The 26,578-nt window shown below is 33.6% G+C and overlaps 1 protein-coding gene across 3 annotated transcripts; it reads left to right on the top strand.

Moving 5' to 3' along the window:
- Positions 1-5,201: 5,201 nt before the first annotated feature.
- On the top strand, positions 5,202-16,628 carry LOC124355150 (bolA-like protein 3). 3 transcript variants are annotated; one of them, XM_046806136.1, is made up of 4 exons: positions 5,202-5,328; positions 13,508-13,679; positions 15,425-15,513; positions 16,438-16,628. In XM_046806136.1, the coding sequence occupies exons 1-4, from the start codon at positions 5,323-5,325 to the stop codon at positions 16,507-16,509; spliced, it is 339 nt and encodes a 112-aa protein (XP_046662092.1). In that variant the 5' UTR covers positions 5,202-5,322; the 3' UTR covers positions 16,510-16,628. The 3 variants fall into 3 exon arrangements, with proteins under 3 accessions (XP_046662092.1, XP_046662091.1, XP_046662090.1); XM_046806135.1 differs by lacking the exon at positions 5,202-5,328 and adding an exon at positions 5,872-6,078; XM_046806134.1 differs by lacking the exon at positions 5,202-5,328 and adding an exon at positions 8,844-8,897.
- The last annotated feature ends 9,950 nt before the right edge of the window (positions 16,629-26,578 follow it).

Raw genomic sequence — 26,578 nt, 5'->3', positions numbered from 1 at the left:
TTGATTGTGAACAATACTAATTTGAAAGTAATGCAAAATTTGTCCTTAATATGTTTTCATTTTGGTAATAATATGTGAGCATGTTACGTGTTCCGTTGGAATAACGTAGGTTTGTTTTAACTTGTACTATTTTAGGGATTCCATTGACAAACTTTAAGGGAAGGTCTTTCTCCAGTTAATTTATTGTTTTCGAGTGTCTTTTTAGTGTCTTGATATACAACTTTCGTAATTGTCAGATTATTTGTTAAATATAAAGCCTTCAGTGCCCCATCATTCTTCTCAGACATTTGAAGCAAAGATCTTTAAGATATTAACGGCTTCAGCCTCGCTTTGCAGAATGATCTTCAGTGGACAAACATTTCCCCGTCTGGAATTACTTTTAAGGAAACCTGGAAAATGTACTGAACTATTTATTATCCAAATCATTTTTGTTTATAATATAAATTATTATCTGCTTGTCTTCAAGTTTTGACCCCTTTATCCCAGAGTTTCTGATGACGTGTTATTTAATTATTTAACAATCTTCGAATACAAATTGTCGTCTGCTAACTATTTTATGTTTTACAATACACGTTTATATTGGGAATACAAATACTAAGAGATTCCTTATTTAATTAATTTGCAGTAAAATAAGGTGGTCATTTTACACCACCTTATTAGTTTTTAACAAGTTAATGTTATTAATAGTAATTAGCTACATATCACTGAATATGCCACTATAATATTAGGAGCCGAATCAAGCAATAAAAGATTAATAGAAAAAATATTAGTTGTGATACTTACTCACAATATAATATTTAAACCACTTTAAGTTTCATTTATGCTACTTTTACTTGATTTTTAGGGTAATTAAAAAACTTTTCGCCTTGTCCCTATTTTTATTGGCACAACTTGTGTTATGAAACAGTGTTAAGTTAAGACGTGTAAGAGCTTGTCCGAAGTGGAGAATGAAGGTGATTGATTTAAGGACAATAAGCCTCTTTCGTTGAAGAGAAAATAAAAGGTACTATTTATCACTGGGTTTGTTAGGGAAGGGGGTGACTGAGAGTGACAAGTAAAGAAAACTTACTTACGACAAAGAGGAAAGCGAATTAGTGAAAGTGTGAAAGGTCAATGAAAAATATAATTCTCCTTGGCTGATTAGCGATAAAGTTTACTCATACATCAATAGAAATTAATTATAAATATATTATAAATCATTGAAAATGGCGTGCATCAATGTATTAAAATGTATATTGATACAGTAATGTTATGCCTATATATCTAAGAACTGTTCAGCTCCAACCAGTGGCGTAACTAGACAGAGTCGCGCCCCCCCGCAGCGTACTGAAATGCGCCCCTCCTGTCGGCTCCTAACACCCCCCCCCCTTCCTCCTCCTACTGACCTACAACGCATCGTTATAATTATAGCCTACTTCCCTTCCTGGTCTAACCTTTATTCTCATGATGTTCACTCTACTTACGGTAAATTGTAATAGAAAACAAACCTTTACTTTTTAAGAGTGGCTTTAAATTTGTGTAAATAGTTGATAGTCCCGTGCTGTGCAATGTTTAATTTTTATACATTTTTGTAAAAAGATCAAAAAGGAAAAAGAAAACTTTAAAATGAATTATTCATCATAATTATTTAATTAATGAAACTATCTCAAACATTAAAATAAAAATAGAAAAAATTGTAGACATGTTAATTATTTCCATTTATTTAAACCCTCTCCTCTTCTTTAAAAAACTGAAATATTTTTCAGCTAACATCTTCAAGTTGATCCTACGAGCCCGTTCATGTTCTATGCTCAAGACTCCCAAAGCGCTCAGCCTGGTATTGGTCATAGGTGTTTCTCAAATAATTCTTTATGAGCTTGAGTTTAGAAAATGACCTGAAAATTTATATAAGATTAAAAAAACTATGTTGTTAACATATATGCCATTTTCAGGTTATAATACAAGTATATAATTAAAGGGTATAATAACTCTTCTTAACACAAAAATTAATTTTAGTTAGTACGGGTTTTTATGATATTTTGGTGATTACGAACCTTTCCGCTGACGCTAGACGTAACTGGGAGAGTCAAGAACATCACATCATCGCTGTGCAGACATCAGGAAGGCTGCTTGACAAAGTCACGTTTCTATCGATTAAATATGAGGCTAAATCCTTAACTTTTTTCAATCCTCTTGTTTTTATTTCATCCGAAACAATGTTTCTGAAACACACATATTTGTGTCTCCAACCCGTGTGAAAACATCTTCCTCATACTTCTCACAAAACTTCCTGGCTGAAAAAAATTAGTTCATCATCACTTTTCTCTGTGAGGTACTTTGGAGTTAAAAAGATGAACTGATCGTTAATCCTGACCATGCTCTCAAAACGTCTGGAGCTTTTGAGCAATAACTATATCCCAAGCTCCTGTGTAAAATACTTTTAACTTTGAATTCTTGCAATGGATTAGAAAATTCAACATCGTTGGTCAGTTCGTCAAAAAAGTTTTTTTACTTTTTTTACATCGTTTAGTCGGCAGAGAAGACTCAATATTCCATCCCCTGGCTAGCGTTTCAGCTTCTTTAACAACACTTCAAACTCATTTTCTTGCTCTCTTTAAGTTCCGTCATACTCTTTCCAAGAAGGGCTGTAGCTTCGTCAATTGATACATCCTCTTTTTGTAGTGTTATTAGATGTAATATTAATTCTCTCTAAAACCTTACTTTGGAAAGTAAGCATCAATACAAATTGAAAACACGTCATTTGTTTTTTTGAGTCCATTGCCTCTAAAACCTCTTTATTCTTTTTAGAAGTCAGAATAATATTCGTCAAACAGCTTAAGACAGAAACAAAGTTACACTTTATGGCCAGTAAACAATCGTACCTAGATGACCAACGGGTCGGACACAATCTTTTGAGTGTCTTGCTAAGTATAGACCCCCTTTGCTCCATAGATTTCTCTCTCAAAAGCTTGCCACTTGGCAGGCTTTCGCCGAAAAACACGTAAATTTGATTGACCAAATCGTAAAAATAAAATCATTTCTGGTTATGTCAGTAACTGAGTCATTGAGTACCAAATTTAAATTATGCGAGGCACAATGCACGTACTCTGCATTTGGCGACTTTTGCTTTATTCTAGATTGGATTTCCAGAATAGTTTTTCCACTCATTACGGCTGCCCCGTCATAACCCTGGCCTCTACACTTTTCAATTTAATGTTGTTTTCTTCTTCCAAAAAATTACAAACCTCGTTAGTAATTTTTTTTTCCGAATTTTGGCCTGTAAGAGCTATGAACCCTAAGAATGATTCTTTAATTTCAAGTTTTTTCGTAGTTTTGGACTGCCACATGTCGTATTACTATCGATAGTTGATCAGTTTTTGAGACGTCTTGAGTGGTGTCTAATACCAGAGAGAAGAAAGGAGCTGCTTGGATTTCACTTACAACTTCATCCAGAACATGCTGTGACGCAAACATGATCATTTTCATTTTGGATTTTTGGGAGACAAATACTTAACTTTGCTTTGATCGTTTTCTAAGTGACTTTTTAGAAGAGGATCGTATCGTGACAACAAATCTATAATATTCAAAAAGTTTCCAGAAGTATGTCCACTGTTTCAATATTTTCATTCCGATGCCCTCTGAACGCTAAGTTACAAGTAGCCATAGTTATTACTACATCTAAAAGTCTTTTGAGAATCTCACAATACTCAGGTTCATACTTTTGAATAAGTGATTTTTGCATCTTGGCTATTTTTTACGGTACTATATGCTAAACATGAATTTAAGTGTATACGAGATGTTTCATGTTCTTTAATTTTTTTGCTTAAACCTTGCCAATCATTTATTAGACCTTTACACCAAGCATCTTTAAATTTAGGGTCAGTTCTGTCAGCGAACAACCAACAAGGTTCACAGTATACGCCATTTAATAAAGGTGAATAACAAAGCCAAAACCGTTCTAGTTTTTGGCCCGTTTTGGCAATTTTGTAATAAAAATCAACTGCTAAAAGATCTATTGTTTTGTCGAGTCTTTAGGAAAAGGCCTGTGGGCCTACATGGTTCAGAATTCAAAATGAAAGTTTTATCTTCTTCTTTTAAGAGGGATACTCCGTCATTAGTGTAGAGCCCAATGTCAGTTTTAAAAACACCACGTTGTTGACTGATTTCATTAGTATCAATATGCAAAACACAGTTTTTATCAATGTCTACGGTACAGCTACAGCTATCATTAATTTAATCTTAACGGTCCTAGACTCACGTCTGGTTCGTTATTTGTGAATTCAGGTGGGGTCTGAGTAGATGTTCCATTTTCTGTCTCGATGGTAGGTAGGTCAGAACTTATTTCACTACACTCACAAATTAAAACCGGAAGTTATTTGTTTCCTTACACTGTCATTGTTTTTACTAAGAGATATGTCAGATTTAAAAAATAGATCAATTTTTTGGTGTTTTTTTGCTTTTTTCCTTGTCTTCCTCCTCCATCTTCCGCTTTCGGTATTCTGCACCACTAGGTTTTTTAGAACATTTTTGTTTAATTATTGATTTAGTTTTCTAGTACATCGTCCCATAATATAAGTTTCCTGTAAGAGGTGTAGTTTGCAAACACTTTTCAACCCGCCACCACAGTTGTAGGCTACTGAATAAATCACAACTTTCGAAAATGCAGTAAACGTAACGAGTAATGAATATATGACTGAGTGACAAGGAACCACAGTATACTGTGAAGGAACTACCTAACAATAATTGGTACTTGGTAGTGTGGAGGGAGGGAGGGGAGTATTCAAGTCGCAACATGAAACAAGGCAGTACACGCACGCACACCCCCACGCTCACACACACGGTCCTAAAGCGCCTTAAAATACACTTCCGTGGCGGTTTCAGCAAATAGTTTGCCTGCTTTAGTTTTGAAGGCGTTTAACTAAAACAAGAAATGATAATAGGCCTACGATATTCCTCGCTAGCTCATTTATACAAAAAAAATTATAAGGAATTACAATGAAAATAGTGAATATTCAACCCAACCTTAAGAAATTTTGGTAAAATCGGTATAAATTTTTTTTTATTTTTTTTTCATTCCTTCGTGTGGCGCCCCTTGACACGCCGCGCCCCCCCCGCATTGCGGGGTTGCGGGGGTATGTATTACGCCACTGGCTCCAACCATGTCTTAGATTGTGGAAAGTCCAAGCTTGCCTTGCTGAAATGCAAACCATATACTACAGTACTAGCAATTCTTTGCCCATAATAGTTTTATTAAGAATAAGTTGTATAGTATTTATTTACTGGTAATTATTATCCTTCAAATAATAGGTGACTTGTAATAGTTAAACGATATTGAGAGGCTGAATGATGGTGGGTATCTAAATTAGTATTGCGTATTAATCACAATGTTACGCCTACGTATCTCAGACAATTAATTATCCTAGTCTTCCTCATGTGTTGCCTAAATGCAAACTATGTAAAAATACTTCAAATCTCCGAATTCTTTATTTATGAAAAATATTATAATTAACGAATATTAATATTAGTTAGAAAAGTCTTGTAGTCTAACAGTGAACGTGCCTCTTAAAGGGAGATAAAATTTACTGTTAACAGTCTATATTACTGTGATAGATAATTATTGTTGCTATATAAGATGAGTATCGTAATATCTTTGACTGCCCTCAAGTAGCATTAACTAGTTGACACTAATGAGTTGTATCTTATAATTTGTAATACCAATATAGATATATGCTTATTTTAAAACCTAAAATAGTTAGCAGACGACAATTTGAATCGGAAGATTAGTAAATAAAGTAAATAATAAATACATAATAGACAAAAATGACTTCATAGTATTCCTGGATTTGCTCCTGAAATATCTCCTAAGCGTCCATCCACCTGGGATTAAATTCAGTCATATGCTAATTGCAAATGGCAATGTTTACCTTTTTACAACCATCCATAGTAACAGTGTCATAACCTTTGACTTGTGAATTGAATTATAATGTTAACATTTAATTGGTTTGTAAAATTAAATTAACAATTTTTAAAAATAAATTGCGGGTTTGTTTAAATTTTTACTGTAAAATGTACCGATTTTTGAACTTTTTTATTTTAAAGGTAAGTGCAATTAAAATTGAGGTTAGAGAAATAACAAATTTCAAGTCTGCAGGTAGATTATTTTATTAACTAGATTTTTATTAAATTAACCCATGACTATCATGCCTACATAAAATTAATTAGTACAATAATCTATGGAATGATTAATTTATTTCAATAATTTATTAATGATTATTAATTTATTAATGTCTTCAATTAGCAGTGTAAAACTGCCCATAGATTCCATTCCTGGAATGAAATAATTCTATTACATAAATCCTCAGAGTCGTAACCTGGCTCGTGAACTACTCTTATCTAGTTTTTAACTACCTCTAATTTAGTTCTTGAACCAGTCCTTTGAACAAAACTACATTCATTTTACAATTTGAAGGCAAATGGAACATATGCAAAACAATATCTATAGAGCCTATGACTGCAGTAAAATAAGCGGCCACCAACACAATCGGATTATGACTTGAATGATTCGAATCATCGATAATCATGACCATCCAAAAGACTGAAAGCAAAATGTTGGAACAAATAACATAATAAGATATTTCAAAGAACAATATGGTTTTGTTAGTTTTCAATTTTAAAAATTAATGTATAAATATTAATATAATTTACAAATTATAATTGATGTAATTTGCAACAAAATATAACATTTACTTACTTTATGTATTTTCAAGGATAAAAGTGTCTGCTTGTGAAACAAAGAAGACACATACGTCACTGTCCTTGCCACCTATTATAACACATATGATTATAATTTTGAATTTATTTCCAAACACAATTTTACTTTGAACTAATTTTGAGTGATAATTTTGAACAGAATTAAGTTTTAGGCTATTAAAATCGTATTATAGTGAAGCTATATTTTTATATGTAAAGTAATATGTATTTGTTTCAGATTACGTAAAATAACTAAACTTTATTTAAACGACGTTTGAGCAGCGTAGTACTTACGATTACTTTAGCTAATCATATGGTATTTCTGCAGGTACTGATGCCGTCAAAAGTACATTCATTAATAAAAAAGTAATTGTTTGATTTCAACTAAAATAGTACCCGATTTTACGATTTTTCATTATATTCATAATGAAAAATTTAGAATGCTCAAAACAAGTCTTTTAAGATGTATTTTAGATACGTCGTGTTTGTTCTGACTTTTCTTGCAGCAAAACATTATTTGATTTCCACCTTTAATTGTAGTTTTCATCTCGTCAATAAAAAGCAGGACAATTCAGATTTAAAGGAGCAAGGTCATTATCTTGTAACCATTTAGAACGTTGCTGTGTTTATAAAAACATTTTGAGCCAATATCTGCATATTCATCGCCATTGTTCTTGTCGCCTTCTCCTACATAAATAAAATAACAGCAGCTGATAATGACGTCACTAGCAACAGCAGGTAATTGCATCACTAGTCCAAATAAAGAAAGCTGGCAATAATTATTTATGAATATCTATAGGTCAAATGTCGTATTGGATAGTATCGATATTTAAAATCGGTAATCATAATCCGATTGTGTTGGTGGCCGCTTATTATACTGTAGCCGAATCTATTTAACTGGAATTTCAATAGATTTTACATAAATAGTTTACTGTATATTTTTATAGTTACCATTCGCAGCAGCTATTTTTTAGATTATATTTATATTCCATTCAAAGCAGATGTTTCTGGGACTATATTTATTTTAAGGCCAACATAAGAAAAACCTATAGGTGGTCCTATACCTCAACAACATACAAGTCGATTTCGATAAAACTCATTCTTAGACTGCGCCTATTTTCAGAGCTACATTTATTTTAACAGCTTTTTACTGAAACACCTATGGTTGGTTCCGTATTTCAAAAACGTATGAGTGGGGTGGGGAATGAGGGTGGTAATATAGTTTAGTAGACAATGTTTATAATATGTATACAAAGTTTTATCAAAATTGGCGTAAGTTTTTGAGTTACGGGACTGTCTATAGGGTTAATCTGAACTTACCAGTAAAATCAGTATAGTCCTGAAAATAGCCGCTGCAAATGGTGATTATTATAATAAAGGTAGATTTTGTTCACTTAAAACCTGTATTTGTAGTATTTATCTTAACCTTATTAAATATACATTATGTAAGGGATAAATTACATTAAAATACAAAACCAATATTTAATACATATTATTGTGAGGCCTTTCGATATCCAAGATACCTTCATCAGACACATCACAAAACAAAATTTTTATTTTGTGATGTGTCTGATGAAGGTATCTTGGATATCGAAAGGCCTCACAATAATATGTATTAAATATTGGTTTTGTATTTTAATGTAATTTAACAGTGACCAATATAAGCTCCATCTACAGCATGTAAGGGATAAGTTCAGGAACTAGGTTAGGATTCATTTATGAACGAGGTCCACTTGTTCTTTCTATGGGTGGAATCTATGGCTAGTTTCACGTCTGTGAGGCAATTTATATCACTGAAGGAGTATTGTCACACAGTTTTTTATAGATTAAGCAATAAATTGGTAGTCTTTTGTCAGTAAATGTGAAGTTAACGGCCTTAGTGGCAAAATCCAAGTTTTGCGTTATTAACCTATTGCCATCATTCTGTGGAACAAAACAATTTAAAGTTTCAAGGAGTGGAAATGACAAACAACGGAGTTGTAGAACATTAAAAGTTGAACTACTTTCTCATGCAGGGTAATATTTCCTTGTTCTACATCTCTGTTGAGCGTTTCGTGGTCTTTTTGTGACCTTGAGTCAACCTCATAATACGTCAGTTGTTGTACCATCTTTGAATACGTAAAATAACAATGATACTGAAATCAGGGAGATTTGGACTGATGCTTTTGGTAATTTAGACATTCTGTGTATTATAGTTCATATCGGGCTAATACAATTGCCTCTAGCGGAGAAGCACCAACCAAACTAATATAACCAAAACTTACTAATTTTGTATGTACATTCTATCTACTTACAAATCACTTGGTAACTTCCAATAACATGAGAATATCTTTTCCTGATTTAGAAACAACACTTGATTACATGATGAACTCATACTCTTACTCGAAAAAAACAGGGTGACCAATTAAAAAGGGAATAAATTGTTTCATAATTTTAACTGCTTATGTAATCCACTCTCAAACACTTAAATAAATGTTAAAACTAATTGATGGTTTTAAAGTTAATGTGCACTGGTACTTAAGTAAAGGGTGCCATAGTTATCCACAAGGTAGTGCAGGCTACTATAAGGGATGGTTTTAAGATGGTACTTAGCTGTTCTGACCACAGAACACTCAGCTAAGCTATCGGACGCAGATAACGCCAAAAATCATTGGTAACAAGAAGCACAGTTCAGAAATATAACCCCAAAATGATATTTCTATTTCAATTATTCAATAATAAAAAAGCATAGTTTTTTGTGATTTCCACCCCCTAAAACTATATGTAGTTTTGTTCAGCAGGATAAGCAGATTAAGCTTTGAAATTATGATTGGCTACTCTGCTTGTTAACTTCAATGATACCCCTTTGCCTACCAAAATGTAATCACAACACTTCACAGGTGGCAGAATTTTCACTTGCAGTACACACTTTAATTAGTCATAGTGAGGAAAGTAAGTACAGACTGCCTGCTTGATGTGTACTGAGCACAGTAAGATGACTGTTCTAACACTGTTTACTGTCGAACTATAGGCTCTTTTCTGCTATGAGTGAAAGCAGATCCTTAGAAATATTACAAACATTTGTCAAAGAGCCTAAATCACCCATAAAGAAATGTTGCTTCACATCACAATTAGTTCCATATTCATTTATGAAAGTTACTTTGGTTCAGAAGCTTTCAGAAAACAAGTTTTAACTGAAGACTTAACGATTAAGTGTGACCAACAATCAAACTTTTTATGTTTTATGACAAAGTTATCTTTACTCCAAATAGAGAAGTATAGGAATAACTGTCATTGGTGTAGTGATGAATTATCTGTTTGAATGAGGGAGAGCCATATACAGAGACCTGGAAAAGTGAATATGTGGACTAGGAATGTTGGCACTCACACACTCACATTGTTGACCTTTTCATAATCAATGGATCGTTGAACGGTAATTTCTACTCATAAATTCCATTTTACTACCTTTGCTAAGGCAACATTTTAATTGACTATGGTTTCAACAAGATGGAGGACCACCTTATTTGCTGTACAGACAAGAGCACTAATTGACCTAGTTTCATCACTGTTATATACGACGTAAGGAGATCACCTAATGTAGATTATGTAGGTAAACCCTCTAGATTTAAACTTTATGAAACTAAGCTTGTCAACATTAGATAGCTAACCCAGTGCATCATGGAAGAAGGTAAACAATTACATCCTGGTGCATTACAAAATGTTGTTTTTTACAGGGTTTTACCACAGGATAATAGAAGGATAGCACTTATTGTAATTGTACTTACTTTTACTATAAGTACTGACTTATTGTTTTATCTTAATTTAATTGTTATTGTAAGTTGTTGTTGAATTCTAATTGATGTTTACTACAGTATTTTTTCCTAGTAATTTTCTTCTATACATTACCATTTCTGATTGTATCAACCTTTTGAGACGTGGTTTGTGGCATTTAATTCAACTAAATGAGACCTTTAAGTAAGGTATGACTCGAGTCATGCTTACATCATGCCTGCCATCATGCTTGTGATAGTTATTGCATAAAAAAAGTAGTTAAGATAGCTGTTATAACACTTTAAAGTTTATAGATTATATCTGCTTTGGTTTATAAAATATTATGTTTCCAAATTTTTCAAACACACTGTATAGTTACAATACAGTACTTTGTACATTATTTTGTTTTATTCATTAAACAATTGCAATCCAATGATACCAACTCCAGGTAATGTTACACATTCTTAGGTATAATATGCATTTAACCTGTCACATGTATCAAAAAAACAAAATAATTTTTAAAGACTAACAATATCCAATGTAAAATGATTCACATCCTAAATTGATATTCTTATATCTGTTTTGGCCTTGGTTTACTTTTGAGTCCTAGTTTAAGGAGTTTTATCTTCATTTCCTATCTTTCCGTATGTTAACATGTGTTCCTTCTTCTCAAAAACAGGTAAAGATAACCTACTCACATTTTTGTGATTATTTGAATAAGGTTTGTTGGAATAAAGGACTCTTGTTAAAAAGACTTCAAAATCTCTTATCTAGAAACGGGTTTACTTTTACTGACAAATATTTAGGTACATAAGTGCTGGAAACAAAAGTGGTTGCATCTCTACCTATTCTACTACAGAAGTGAGAAACATGCTTGATAAAAAGATTGTACTTCATAATTTCACTTCCAGAAACTATAGGATCATATATCAGTCTAAAATAAGATGCTTTAACAGTTACACATCAAATTTGCAGATTTTTATTATATACTTTTGAAAAAACAACACAAACAATTTTTTAACACTTTTACTGTATCACCGGTCTGTGAGACCGTAGGGGAATTTCATGTTTCTGAAATTGGCACTACTGGTGTTCGGTTGCCCCCTCCACGCTCAGTAGCTGTCAACCGGTCTCTCCTGAGCCGTTTTTGATTGGTTTTAGTTTGTCTAGGGCGTTTGACCTTGAATCAGTCCAGTTATTTTGTGAGCGCTACGGTCTACTGTACCGGACGATACGGTTACTGTAACTATTCTACCGGTCTGTCATACCGGGTGATACGGATAAAGTGTGAATAGTTATTACGTGGTTGTATATATTAGTTTTTATGTTTTATTATAACTTGTTATAATCATGAATGACTCGGAAGATTTAACGAGCGACTTTTACAACTCCTACATAATGTTGAAGGGGATGATAGTGACGATGAACCTGTTGACGATTCGGATGAAGATCCAAACTATGTAGTGTCTGATAACGAACTAAATCAAAGTGAAAGTGATGATAGTTTTGCTGTTGATGAACCCCAATTGGAAGATGAAGGTGACATCCACTATAATGTCGAAAATTATTTGGTTCAGGAATCTGAAGATGACTTGTTTTGGGGGAAAGATGGTAGCATATGGTGCAGAAAGGAGCCACCCAAGCAGCGCAGAACACCTCAACATAACATTTTGAGGGGACCATTACCCGGGCCTACTGCAAGAGCAAGAGCATTAGGTAACAATCCACTCATTACAAGATTTGAATTCATAAAACGTCTGACCATAAAACTTATAAAGCCTTACATGACAAGACGCCTAGAAATTCAAAATTTGCCAAGAGACATTAGACGCGTCATCAAGGAGTACGTTGGAGAAACAGAAGTTGCATATCCTAATGAATGTGTTCCAAGTGCCCAGCTGCTAAGGAAAGAAAAACCAATTACAAATGTATCAAATGCGGACAACCCATCTTTTTGGAGTGCAGCAGAAAGTTGTGCATTTGATGTGTTCAGAATATCTAAAATCTGTGAATACTTTTTTTGTATGTACTTATGCCTTTTTTAAGTTTTAATTGCTTTGGTAAAAATGTATGTGTATTTCTGATACTTGTAAATTCAGCTTTATATTATACCAGTATTCTAGAATATCATTTTCCATCCTAAATTCCCCAAATTATTAAATTTTATAATTTTTTGCAATTATAAAAATTTAAAAAATATTAATTGTAGTTTTGTTATCAACAGGGAATAATTGTAAATATATTTTGTGTTTAAATCTGAACTAAAAAAACAAGAATAGCCCAAAAACAGCAAAAAACCTCCCTCAGGTCTGTGAGACCGGATGATACTGTAAGTGATTGTAATTTCATGATACAATAAAAGTGTTAACGTATATAAAACATTTATATTCAAGCTTATATTGTATATTCTACCTTTTTAGTAAAATTGTATCAAAATCTGCCGACTATGCACGTAACCGATCATGGAAGTTTTCATGGCAACAAGATGTGACCACACTCCATTGATTGTCTTATTTGTTAGACATTGATACAAAAGATCCATGTTTCGTAACTAGTGACTATGTTGTTATAAAACATTCATCTTCTTCATTGGTTAAGAAACTTTACAGTTGGTCACATTCCCTTTGTTTTGAGTTCATGAGTAATGTACTTCATAGTCGGTGGGAAATTTTATTGCAGCAGTCATGTTTAACATCAGTCTAGAGCGTTTAGAATGGCACAGGAACATTCAATCAATATGACATTGTCAGATATATACTGAACGTAGCTACATAACCCCACTCACATCACACCGCTACTCCCACGAATTTGGCAATCAGGTGCTTTGGCATCTTATTTTCTGAACAATCTTCATATAATAAAAAAAAAAACAGAACATTTTATTTTGTACTATATTTTACGCACTGATCCCCTTTAAAATTAAAAATAATCTTTTATGTTCAATTATGATGTAGAGATGTTGGATGCATTTTGTTTAAAAAATGTCCTATTTTATTTACAACGGAAACTTTAAATTTTATTTTTGCAGAACTTGTCACGGCAGCCTCTCAAGAGACCAGCACAAATTACTCAGATCTCAAAGTGGTTATCAGATCATACTGGAAAATCAAGCCAAACATTTCCAGTTGAAAGTAAACTCCAAGACATCCTCAGAAAGAATTTTCCATTAGCAGAATACATTGAAGTGCGGGATGTTTCAGGTAAGTTTCAATCAAACATTAATCGTTTACTAACTTTTTTCAGATTCATTCTTAAGAGTTTCAAATTATTTTGTCAATGTGCTCATTGCTCTTGACTCTTTCCGTTTAAGTATCTGGAAGATCCACCACACAACAAATACGCATGAGCTCCAACATTAGACTGCCCTTGAGCTTAATACTACAATGAACAGTGGTTATTGACATAGTTTCTTTCTTGGTCACTAGGCAGTTTTGATCTTCGACATATCCTACTATCTCTTAATTGTTTCATTGCAATTACTCAGTTTCATTGCTAAGTAAATCTTATAAATAGGGCTCTATCCCAAGGGCTTCCAAAATGTTTAATATTAACCCTATGATTATTTTTGTTTAGTTTAAAACAGCTGATTACTTAATTTTTTTTACTGACATTTCTCAACCATCCAAGATAACCAGCCAAACTTTAAATACAAAATGTTAAGTTTGTAAGAGAGATATTGATAGGTGTAATGAAAGTCATACTATTTGAATTTATAGGTTTTACAAGTTTGGAATATTCTAAATTTGAACTAAAAAAAATTGGAAATGTGCTGAAAACTAATAACTGTTACATATTCTTAAAGAAATATTCCTTGGTGTCCTTGGATAAAAATTTGGATTTGCTCAATTTTAATGCAGTAACAATAAAGGAAAGCTGTGAAACATTACAAATTTAACATTTTGGAACACTCTGTATACAAGAAATTAAAATTTTGTTTCAAAATGATCAGTGAATAGAGAGAGACCTTTTAGAGAGAGTACTGGATCAATCTTTTTGAGTGCGGTTTGCGTCATTAAACTCTGCTAGATAAGCCCTTTAAAATTATGTGCATATTAACCTATGTTCCTATTTAAGATTTCCTTCTGACTTCTTGCGGGACGTCCCCATGATATTACAGAAACTGATAGTTCCTTCAAAAAGTAGATTTTTAGGTGTAGTGTTGATGTACCAAATCTTGTTGATTTATCTGTTATCGTTCAGAAAATATTATACCTGTGCAGGACTTTATGTACACCCTGTATATATATATACAGGCAAATATCTTACCAGTTTGAATGAATTATTATGTGAATCAAAAATAAAATGAGTAATTTATTGTTTTTGTACATCGACTCTTGAGGTGACCTGTAGGGAGGTATAGGGGAGGAAAATTAAGTAAGTGTGGATGGGGGAGAGGTTAAGAGGGGGTGGGGCTCTGTGGAAAATAGTAAAATCTTAATGGGAGCCTTATGTCTTAAAAGTTTGAGGAACACTGCCTTAGACTATTGAAGATTTAATAAATTTAGTCCATGTTTGAAATCCCTACATATAAGTTTCAATTTGGATTGAAAAAAAAAAAAAAATGTTTAATAAAATAAGATAGATTATGAAGCTCAGGTGCTTTAGACCATAAAGAGATTTCTTTACTTCATACTCTTGCATCATGGTCATCATATTACATCAATTGAGTGTCAGAGAAAATTATTTATGAATTGCAACTTGATCTAAAGGAATTGGCGAGTTTCACTGACAATTTAAACCTTAGAGTGAGAAACATATAACCAGTGGCTAAGCAAACAATTAGGGTGTTGTGCTTATCATACTAAACTATTCTTTGCAGTTTGCTCTATATATATATATATATATATATATATATATATATATATATATATATATATAAAGTATTAACCATCAACACTGTCCAGTGACTGCTGTACTGCTCTAATTGAAATGTATTTTGTAACAGGAGGATGTGGAGCAATGTTTGAAATATCTGTGATAACTAAAGAGTTCAAAGGTCTGACAATGGTAAAACAACACAGATTGATAAATGAGGTGAGAATTTTAATTTATTTACAGTATAAACACTAAACATGTAATTCAGAAATCTAAAATTGCCTTAATTAACAGGTAATTTTTGAGATTGCAGAGAGAATCAGATTTATTAAAGTATAATATCGACAACTGCCTGTCGCCCAGGTGACAAAGATCCAGTAGACTGTACAAAACCAGTAACTTTACAATTTGTAAAATTATATTAAGTGGATCCCCACTGTAAGTTTGTCTGTTATGTCCTGTCCATCAGTGGAAACTTTATAAGCAACCATAACTTTCCTGAATTTTTCATCCCTCAGACTTTGAAGGTGTACAAAAATAAATGCATATGTGGACCTTTTAGTGGCAGAGCACAAAATAAAAGCTTTTCTCAAAAATACCATAACTTAAATCTTTCCCAAGGTATCGCTGAAAAATTTCAACATTTTGTAACAATATCTATAAAATCCAAACATTTTCAGATAGGCTTAGAAAGTGAAACAGAATAGGAAAATAACTTGTGACTGGTTATTTAAAACACATTCACAAGACCTACAGAAACACTGCATAAAACAAATATGAGCCCAGATGACTCTTTATTTAGATATTCATGTTTCATCAGCTCTGTTCAACTGAGTTGACTTTGAGTTGGAATGCCTATGTTAGTGATGTTGGGCTGAGTTCACCTATGGACTTCAAAAGGTTAATAACAAGTAACATAAAAACAATCCCAAAATATGCTAAATTATGTATTACTTTAAAAATTGTCATCTCTGAAATCTAGGGTCAGTTGAATTTTAATTTGAGTACTATGTGCGTGTGCTCACTTACATTAGGAGGAGGGGGAAAATATTCTACTGCCAAAGATGATTTGTACCCATGTGATTGTGAACAATCTGTGTGTGTATTTTATGAGTTAATTAAATTCTGTATATTTTGTTGCAGGCTTTGAAAGAAGAAATAAAAGACATGCATGGACTTCGAATATACACATCATTACCTTCAAAATCTAGTTGATGCTCCTAGGGGTGCTGCTTTGAACGTTCATAAACTACTTAAGTAGATGGATTTGTTTGAATTTTCATTACAAATATGCCAAAATTCAAACAATAGTGTAAATATATTACTTGTTATTTTTTGTGTTTTATATTTTTCCCTATCCTGATCTTTGATATCTTAATGCATATCCTGCTGGTACTTATATATAACACCTTGGTGTGGTGTATAAACAGTCTTAAGGCATCATGAACTATTAAAAGACACATCTGAGTTAATTGTTTTCTAATTTTATTAATCTTTAGACTTTTTAATAATATTTAGTCTTTTTATTCTTGTAGAGAAACCCAAAAATTAAATATTAGTCTTTGCAAATGATATACTACTTGCTGGAATGCGAAGATTTTAAGCAATAGTTTTGTAAATGTTGAGAACGGCAAGAGTAAGAATTAATAATATCTCATCAAAAACACTTTAGCTAATAGTTTAATGGTACTAATTAAATATGAATTTAACTGCATCTATGATCTTGCAATATTTAATTTATTAGATATTCATTACTATATCTTTTCAATGAATTTCAGTGAAACGTCGTAAACTTATTATTTATTATATGCATTATAGATACATATTACTTTATCATTAAATTTCTTGAGGTAATCTTCTGAAACAGTATTAAAGTCATCTAATTAATTACGAGTTATGCCTCGTAGTAATGCCTAGAAAAAAATGATTAACATGTTGATATGTGCCATTTTACAGACTAATTTTGTGATTCACACATTGAACATTTCCTAAATTATATTATCCACATTTTGTTATTGTAAAAGAATCACTGGCTTGAATTACAGTTAGAAGTTAGTGGAGCCATGCTCCAAAAAAATAATTAGATACATTTTAGAACCTAAGATACTTTACTTCCTCCTGAGTTTCTGAAAAACTGTTGATCAAAATTGTGTATTTAATTATAATGTAAACACTAAAATGTAATCTTGAAATGGTAAAAACTACGAGGATTACCCAGAAATGTAACCAAAATTTATGCACAGCATGAGAAGTAGTGAGGGTTGTGCCACCATCTTACCATCAATGGGTAGCCTACAGTGATTCAGTATCTTCTAACTGTGCAAGGCAGAGCTTCATATGGCCACACGTTTTCCATTTTGAAACATTGTTGTAATGGAAAATCCTTTGAAATGCATAGTGTTATGAGATTTATTTGAGTGAAAATTATTCAGCAGCAGAAAAACTAGGCTACACCAAGGTTTGTGTTTGTTGAGTACCAAACTTGACCACAAAACAAAAAGAAGCACGAGTTCTGCCCTAGACTTTCTTTTTCAGTATGACTTTGAAGGACAATGTTTGAGAAAGATCGTTATTGGCAAAAGCAGTCAATGCTCTGCGTACGAAGACACGCAGTAAATATATGTCCACCTACTGTCCAAAACTGACCTTGCTGAATCGAGGAATAATATCTATGTAAGGTTTTGAACTGTGTATATTTTTACTGTAGTTATGTTTCATTTTTCTCATTTGTTATTCCTATATTAATCCACAATTTGATGAAATTTTGTAAGAAATACAGGAAGAAACCAAACAAGTGTTAGAGTGTACAGGCCCAAGGGGTGGCATATTATACTCTCTAGGTGACGGATACATTTACACATGTAAAAGAACATGGTTATGATGTATGGACAAAAATTATAAAATCATCGCCTTTTGTTATGCAGTTTAACGAATCTTTAACTATTGTGCATCACATTAATCACAGTGCACTTATAACCCCGTTTATCTGGAAGTGTCCAACTTACGGACGAATTCTGACAAGATTATAAAACAGACTGAAATCTCAATTAACTCAATTTTAAAACTGATTTGTAAACTAGATAGTCAACAGATGTATATGAGCAGAAATATTATTTCATTAACATTAACAAAATTACTGTACATAACATCTAATTTTGTATACAGTAAAATTTTATGAATTTTAAATGTTTTATTTTTCGCGTGGCACAAAGTTCTCGAATCTCGGTTTACACAAACTTAACAACTGCAACAAATAGCAATCTTTACTGGTACATCTAAACATCTACGTTTACCACCGTAATCAATAGCATATCTACAAACTTCGTATAAATTTACAAGCTATGGGTTTAAGTAAGTCTGAGGATCTCCATTTAAATAAAACAAGATTAAATGGGGAAATTGAGCGATCAATAGTAAAGAGCTACAATAACTAATGTTTACAAGTTCTACGAGTATTATTTAATTTTTGGTCTAGGTAATCGGCATGTATTAGAGTGTATTTTCTGATGTTTCAATAAAAAGAAACCTATATCCTGCAATAGGTAAGGATATTATGACCATAGTTCAAAAATGTAGTGTTAAAATCTGCTGTTTAGAGCAGCTAAAATTAAAACAGCTAATTGTTGAGGCCCACATTCAGTGCTGTCACATAATGAAAGCAGAAATTGTTTAGTAATCGGTTTTTACAAACCAATGATCTCCCTTATTTCACAATCGATTTTCTTAAACTCTGTATTGTTGGATCTTTAATTAAATTGTATAAATAGTTTGTAAATAGCTCAAATTTTAACAAAATGTCTTGTACATGGCTAAATTTGTTGACACCATCGATCCAGCTACCTGGTCAAGGATGCAGATAACAAGTATCAAGTAAGTATAACAATTAGGAGAACTTCTACTTTTAATCGATTTTCATCTTGAAGTATACTCACTAAAATAGTTCTAAAGGGAGTGTAATACAGGGTGCGGCAGCATAACTTCCTTTTTTAAAATGCGCGCCATTCAGTTAGTTGATGTCATAGCGGAGCGCTAGTGGTCTCATTCAAGAGGAGGTACTGTAAAGTTTTGTCCCGACACGGTTCAGTCGCCATCATGCGTTGGAATAATGAGGAGCGTGCCTTTGCCGTTGAGGCCTACTTTTCAAGCGGATGTTCGGTTATTGCAACACAGCGTGCATTTCGGAATCGCTTTAATTTAGCCCCGTTGGCTCCCGTCCCAGACCGCAAATCAATTGTTACATGGGTGACTTACATTCAGACAAACTGCAAGTGCGACAAAACGAAGAACTGGAGTCCCTCGGCCCGTTTTTTTTTTTTTTTTTTTTTTTTTTTTTTTTCTCTTAGGACAAGAAGCTTATAAATTGCACTTAGTCCTGTAAGGACCTTTGCGCTGCTTCCGGAGTGATAGGATATTCAGGATGGGTAAGGTTAGGGGGTAGGAGCCGCCTCCTATCGAGATCCATGAGGAAGAATTAGGGCACTACATCTCAAAGTCATCCCGGAAGAAGGGAGGCCAGCTGTGACCCAGCCTCTCCAGTCAAAGTAGGCAGGGGGTGGCACACCCTTGTTGAGGTTAACAAGAGCCTCTGAGGTAAGGGAACAAACCCCACCAACTCCAACAGTCATCCTCCACAGTAGGCTAGACCTATTGAATTGCCCATGAATCCCAGAATCTCAACATTTGCGGTTAGTGATGTGCCGCTACTGGACATCCATAAGGTTGCCCAGATTGAAGTGGCACATCGGGTTTTGCTGTGCCCAGTGGTGGGTTCAACTGGTAGGTATAAACCAGCCAGAAGTGATCCCTGCTGGGTTCCCTCGGCCCGTTAGATCACCTAAGAACATTGAAGCAGTGAGAGCGTCAATGTTGCGATCACCACGGCGTTCTGTGCGCAAACACGCATCTGCCCTTGGACTACCCGATTGTTCTGTGAGAAGAATTCTTCGTGATGATCTTCATTTTCATCCCTATAAGATGGCGATAGTGCAGGAACTTTCAGAACGTGACTTCAATTCTCGGATGAACGCGTGTGAGCTTCTTCTTGATGTCGTTCCCGAGGGTGCTATTTTTATTTTTAGCGATGAAGCCCATTTTAATTTGTGTTAGTTTGGTAAAAAAAAAAAAAACAAAACATTATTGGTCCCTGGGTTTTTGAGGAAAATGAGGTTACAGTGACAGTGACTTCGGACCGCTATGTAAACATGCTACAGAATTTTTTTTTCCCACGGCTAGAAGATTTGGATTTGGGGGACACTTGGTTCCAACAAGACGGTGCAACAGCACACACTTCGAGAGCATCGATGGCTGTTTTGAGGGAAAACTTTCCAGAGTGCCTTATCTCAATTAGAGGCGATTTGGAATGCCCGGCACGCTCTCCCGATCTGTCACCTTGTGATTTTTTTTCTATGGGGTTTTTTGAAATGCCGTGTTTATGTGAACCGTCCAAGAACCCTACAAGATTTGAAGACCAACATCCGAGAAGAAATTGCCAACATAACACCTGCTACGCTAACAACAGTCATGACAAGCACCAGAAATCGGCTTACGCAATGTATGGAGAATGGGGGACGTCACCTAACAGATTTGATCTTCAAAATAGTGTAAATAAAAACTTTAGCCATGTACCTACATTATAAAAAATAAATAAATATTTTCTGATGCATACAATAGTTTTTATTGAGTTTTGAAAAAAGGAAGTTATGCTGCCGAACCCTATACAACAAAATAATTAAAGCTGGAAGACAAGTATAAGCAGCAAGAACTCTTGGCTAAGTTTAGTGAAGGAGCTGAGCATGGCACAGATATATAAAATTATTATCTCTCAATATTCTATCTACTTGTAGCTCTCCTTATTACCTTCCAGTCATATTAGCCTATCATATGATGCCCTCTATATAATTTTGTTGTAACATCCTTCTCCACCTTTTTCAAGGTTTCCTGGCAAAGACCTTCCTCAGGTTTGACAGAAACAAGAAAAAATCTGTAAAAATCTCCAAAACTTCAGGATAGTTATTATTCAGTTTTTCATGTTAGATTATCTCTGTAATTTCTTCATTGCGACTGTGAGTCTAGAGTACAGTTAAACATCAAGGAGAAATATTTTGCTTTTAACATTCCACCTTATATCTTCTCTTATTATGTTGGCGAATATATAAAGAAATACATCCTGGTTTTCTGATGAAAAATAGCTTAGCTGCCCCAGACTTATGTCATTCAATGTGTTTACAAAGAAATTTTCAATTTGTTTTTACATATTTCATTTGTTTACGTGTTGGATTGTCTATGAGTAGGTATTCTTTTTATATACAGGGTGTCAATTAAGTCTGGAACCTCTTTTTTAATTTTTGAACCACAATAGAAAGAAATACCAAAGTTCACACGTGCTTACTGGTGATAGTAACTCACACATCTCTGCCCAATTACCGACCAGATATAATCCCTTTGGGTGACGGTCCACAAGGAGTCAGACAAAATTCTTGAATAGTAGCATAGGTCGTTAGGTTAGGTTAAGTACCTGTGATCAAAGTAAGTGTTCAAAATGTTCCCCTCCCATCGTCTGGCAATGTCCTAGGCGGTTGTAAAAGCTATCCACTGCATTTTGAAGGTAGTCACGAGGAATATCTTGAGCTTCTTGGACTATGAGATTTCTTAGGTGCGCCAAATCTCGAGGCTTAGTACGATAAACTTTATCTTTGAGGTATCCCCAAAGAAAAAAAAATCCAGCGGAGATAAATCAGGGGAACGAGCAGGCCACTCTACTGCACCACGTCTTCCAATCCATCTGTGAAGGAATATTGTATCCAAGTATTCTCTAACAAGGAGAGCAAAGTGTGGTGGGGCGCCATCTTGTTGGAAATAAATTCTTTGAAATTGTCGACCAAGAGCAGCTTGTAGTGCAGGAATTATCTCATTTTGGAGCATTGCTAGATACGAGTCACCATTTAAATTACCATTGATAAATAATGGGCCCATAATTTGATTTCCTATAATACCTGCCCAAACGTTAAGTTTCTGTGGATGCTGTGTATGACTCAATCTGCCACTTTCACATTCTAACAGTAGTTGTGTTATTGGTAATAATTATTGATTGATTCCTGGCTTCGATTACTACATTGTCAGATGATGGGAGGGGAACATTTTGAACACTTACTTTGATCACAGGTACTTAAAAATTGGCGTTTACTTGTAATACTTAATAATTTACATTGTTCAATTGTTTTAAAATTCAAATAGCTATAACTACTGAATGAATCGACCTTTTGAAGTCCGGTTTGCGGCATTGTACTCTGCTAAGTAAGACCTTTAATTTGATACCAAACTTGACCTATGCTGCTATTTAAGAATTTTGTCTGACTCCTTGTGGACCGTCCCCCAAAGGGATTATCCGGTCGGTAATTAGGGAGATGTGTTCGTTACTATCACCAGTAAGCACGTGTGAACTTTGGTATTTCTTTCTATTGTGGTTCAAAAATTAAAAAAAGAGGTTCCAGACTTAATTGACACCCTGTATAATAACACAAGGCAAATAAACTTTTACTCTAAAAAATATAACAGATAGAATACCATAATTCAATACACAAATAACTTGTATAAGAGCTAGACAGTTATTGTACAATAGTTTAACAGTTTATTGACACAACAATATGTACTATTATTCTCACTGTCAATGTACTATGCTATGTACTTATGTAAGCATTAAGCTGTTTAAAATCAGTTATAGTGAATGAACATTAGAGATAGTCTGTGGATATGTTAACATTCCTCCTGTATTGGTTGGTTGATACTGTCCAATCTCCCATTTAGAGTTAAAAACCTCAGTATGGAATTGATGGTGTTCATGCACCCATTATTACAGTTACATCTGGTGTCATTGTCCAGATGTAGTTACTGACAAGTGATTTTATCCCATCTGGAAATTACCCGACTCGTCTACTCATGATCTATGGTAGTAATGTAGATTCCAAAAAAGAGCCCTCCTACTCTCTCGTACTAGACCATTTTTGTTATAAGCATCATAGCAAAGGTATTCAAAGATTGTAGTTTTCTTTGTAAGCAAGATTGTCAAATTATTTATCCAAAACCTACATGGCTTTAAGAAAGGTTGTTAAGACTACTACAAAATTGTCATCATTGTAGCAGTGCTTGAACCTATGGTTGTAAGGACATTTTTGATACCAACTGCCTTAACTTCCAAAACTTATTCGACAAGCTTCCTCCTACATCTTCTAGAGAAAGCTTCCAATTTTTTTCTGACAATTGCTTGAACAAAAAATGCTGCCTTTTAGAAGGTGCAGAGTTTAAATTTATGAAATCTAATATGAAAGTTCCATTGCTGATTCAGAAGTGCTGCAATGCTACAATTTGGGCAATCTGTGTCTTTTGTTTATCATTTGAATAGCATTCGTCTTGAACTGTGACGTCCAATATATATATCGAAGATTTCTCTACTGATTACTGGAGTAGCAGTCCATTTAGTCCCACAATCAGTGTGTGATTCTGCTGGTGGTTGGGTTGTAATCAACCAAAAGCTTTGCAAATTGGTAAACTGTGATTGTTACTATTACTTGTAGTTACTTTTACTAATTATTTATTCCTTTTTATTATTGTGTTCTACAGAAATATGAGGAATTGCATTGTACAGATCTATATGTTCTCATAGTTTCCAAAATGAAATCAGAAAATTGGGTTTGAGATATGGTTTGTCCAATTTTTGTAACAAAGATTCTAGTCTAATGTTTTATAGATATTTGTCCCAAAGCTATCTTGAGATTCTGTTATTGTCTCAGATATGCTCTGATGTTACACAGATGTAGCAGTCGAGACTGCAAGGTATCCCTTACCTTACTGGAGTTGATGTGTTGAGAGTCTTCAATTGTTTTTCTGTGAAATTCTACATGATTACGAACTATCAGGAGAAAATAGTTCTCAAAATTGAATATAGTGTGCTAGGAAAGGCCCGAAATGGTTTAATATATTTTTAATCAAATTCAGAAATTTATTGTCACGTAACGTTACATAATTGTAGTAGATAACATCTACAATGAGCAGGTAACTCGTCAATATAGTTTAAAATATTATACTAATCCTAAAAAAAAGTTATAAACATAATTCACAATTCATTGATAAACCATTTAACCATTTTTGTAAAGCACTTGTTATATGAATTTTACCCAATACATCTAATTTTTTACATGATTTTCAGGTTTTTATCTCTTTAGGGGCACAACCTGCATGAAGTCAGAAGAAAATCTTTAAATAGGTTGAGATGAACATCAAATGAAGTCTTTTTTTACCCTGCCCAAAATGGTGGCATTTTAAAGTTCCTTAACATATCCAGAGATTTACCAAGATACTTCATTGATGCGATAAATTAATTCTTATGTGATGGCAACAATGTGATTTTCGAGATAGTCTATTATTGTTGAAAATTCATTAGCCTTTACATGCTCGTTAGTAAGTGAAAGTTATTGATGTCATTCCAATATAAAAGTGATTTATTGTTTATCTTGTTTAATGTGTTGTAGAATATTTATTTTTCTTTAGATGTTGGACAGTTGATCTTTGTGAAACAAGTACAGTGCAAATTAGTTTTTAGCACTGTTTAAGAGGGTATTTTGTTATTGTGATGTCCCTGAATGAAACAGAAACAATAAACCTGCTTATGATGAGGGGATATGGTAACCGTTTATGAACATTTGATCAAGTTGTGCATTTATTTAATGAATTTCCCGGACAGACCAGCAATATAAAAGTCTACAGTAGGTACAACAGTCCAACGGTTCAAAGAAACTGTCTGTGTAAAAGGCCATGGAAGAAATGGTAGAGCTAAATCTGCTACAAATAAATATAAATCAATAGATGTATTACAAAGTTTCGTTGAAGAGCCACACACATAAACAAGAGTTACAGCAATTTTTCACAGTATAAGCCAAAAAATTTTAAAACAAAACCACTATCATCCTTATAAGGTGAAATTGCTTCAGGGAGCTTTCAGAAGACAATTTTGATAGAAGAGTCAAATTCAACGAAACAATGATGGGTAGGTGTGTATAGGAACTAAATTTCTTATCTAAAGTTGATTTTTAGTCAAAGCTATCTTTACACTTCACAGAGAAGTAAGTAGGCATAGCTGCCGTTATTGGAGTGATAATAATCCTCATAGGATGAAAAACAGCCATACACAGAAACCCCAAAAAGTGAACATATGGGCTGTTTATTTTTGACGATGGAAGGATTGTGAAGGAAACAGGATTTTTCCGGACATTTGCCATTGCTTTAGTGAAACAAAAAATCAGTAACACTATGTTTCGAGATCTGCAATCTGATCTCTTCTTCAGGTAAATAACTAACCTAATACATAATTACAAACTAGGTTAAAATAAACAAATCATATCAAAGCGTTGTGGCACGCCTGAGTCAGGAATCACAACCACCTTGTTGTGTGTCAACTTCATTAACTCTAAAACATGCACTTCATAAAAAAACTATACACAAAACTAATCATTAAAACTGAACTACAGAGTACAGGTCACAATACGTCTGCATTCATCTACCAACCACCTACGACTGACTGTAGAGGGCTGTGATAGTTGGAAATCGCATTGTAGAACCCTTTGTAGTCAATGGCAGTTGAAGTGGGGTTTCATATGAATTGACGTTGAGAGATATAGTTATACCGGCTTTACTTACTGTGTTGGGTCAAAGTTAACAGGATGGAACACCACCTCATTATGCACTCACTACTAAGTTACAGATCTCTACCACAGATTGAGATATTGCCAACAGACACTTAGAGCATTTTAAACATTTACTGTAACTGTAAGTACTTTATATTTTTATATTTCACTTCAGTGAATTACTGTTATCTTTAAGAAATATTATAGTGAGTGTTATACTAATTTGTATAATTTAAGAGAAACTTTTTTAAAACACTGTCATTTTGGATAGGGTAAAGCTTTTGAGGTCCAGTTTGGTATTGTGTTCTACTAAAAATTACTTTTAATTTTATGTACATCTTGATCTATGCTCTAATTTAGGATTTTATTCAGACTCCTTGTGGGCCGCTACCCTAAAGAGATAAAAAAGCCTGATCACATGAAAAATTAGATTTTTTTGGGTAATATTGATATACTAAGTCTTATTGCTTTTCAAGAAATGGTTAAAAATTATTAAACCGTTCGGGAACTTTTCAAGCACGCTATACAGTTAACTTTAATATAAAAGACCCATTCAATAGTCCCCATTTTTTACTGTGTCCAAATAATTAAATGTACTGGAATTTTAA

This window comes from Homalodisca vitripennis, chromosome 2 (assembly GCF_021130785.1).
Source record: "Homalodisca vitripennis isolate AUS2020 chromosome 2, UT_GWSS_2.1, whole genome shotgun sequence".
Classification (NCBI taxonomy): Eukaryota; Metazoa; Arthropoda; class Insecta; order Hemiptera; family Cicadellidae; genus Homalodisca; species Homalodisca vitripennis.
Note: the sequence above shows the minus strand (reverse complement) of the source record. Positions and strands in the feature narration are given on the sequence as shown.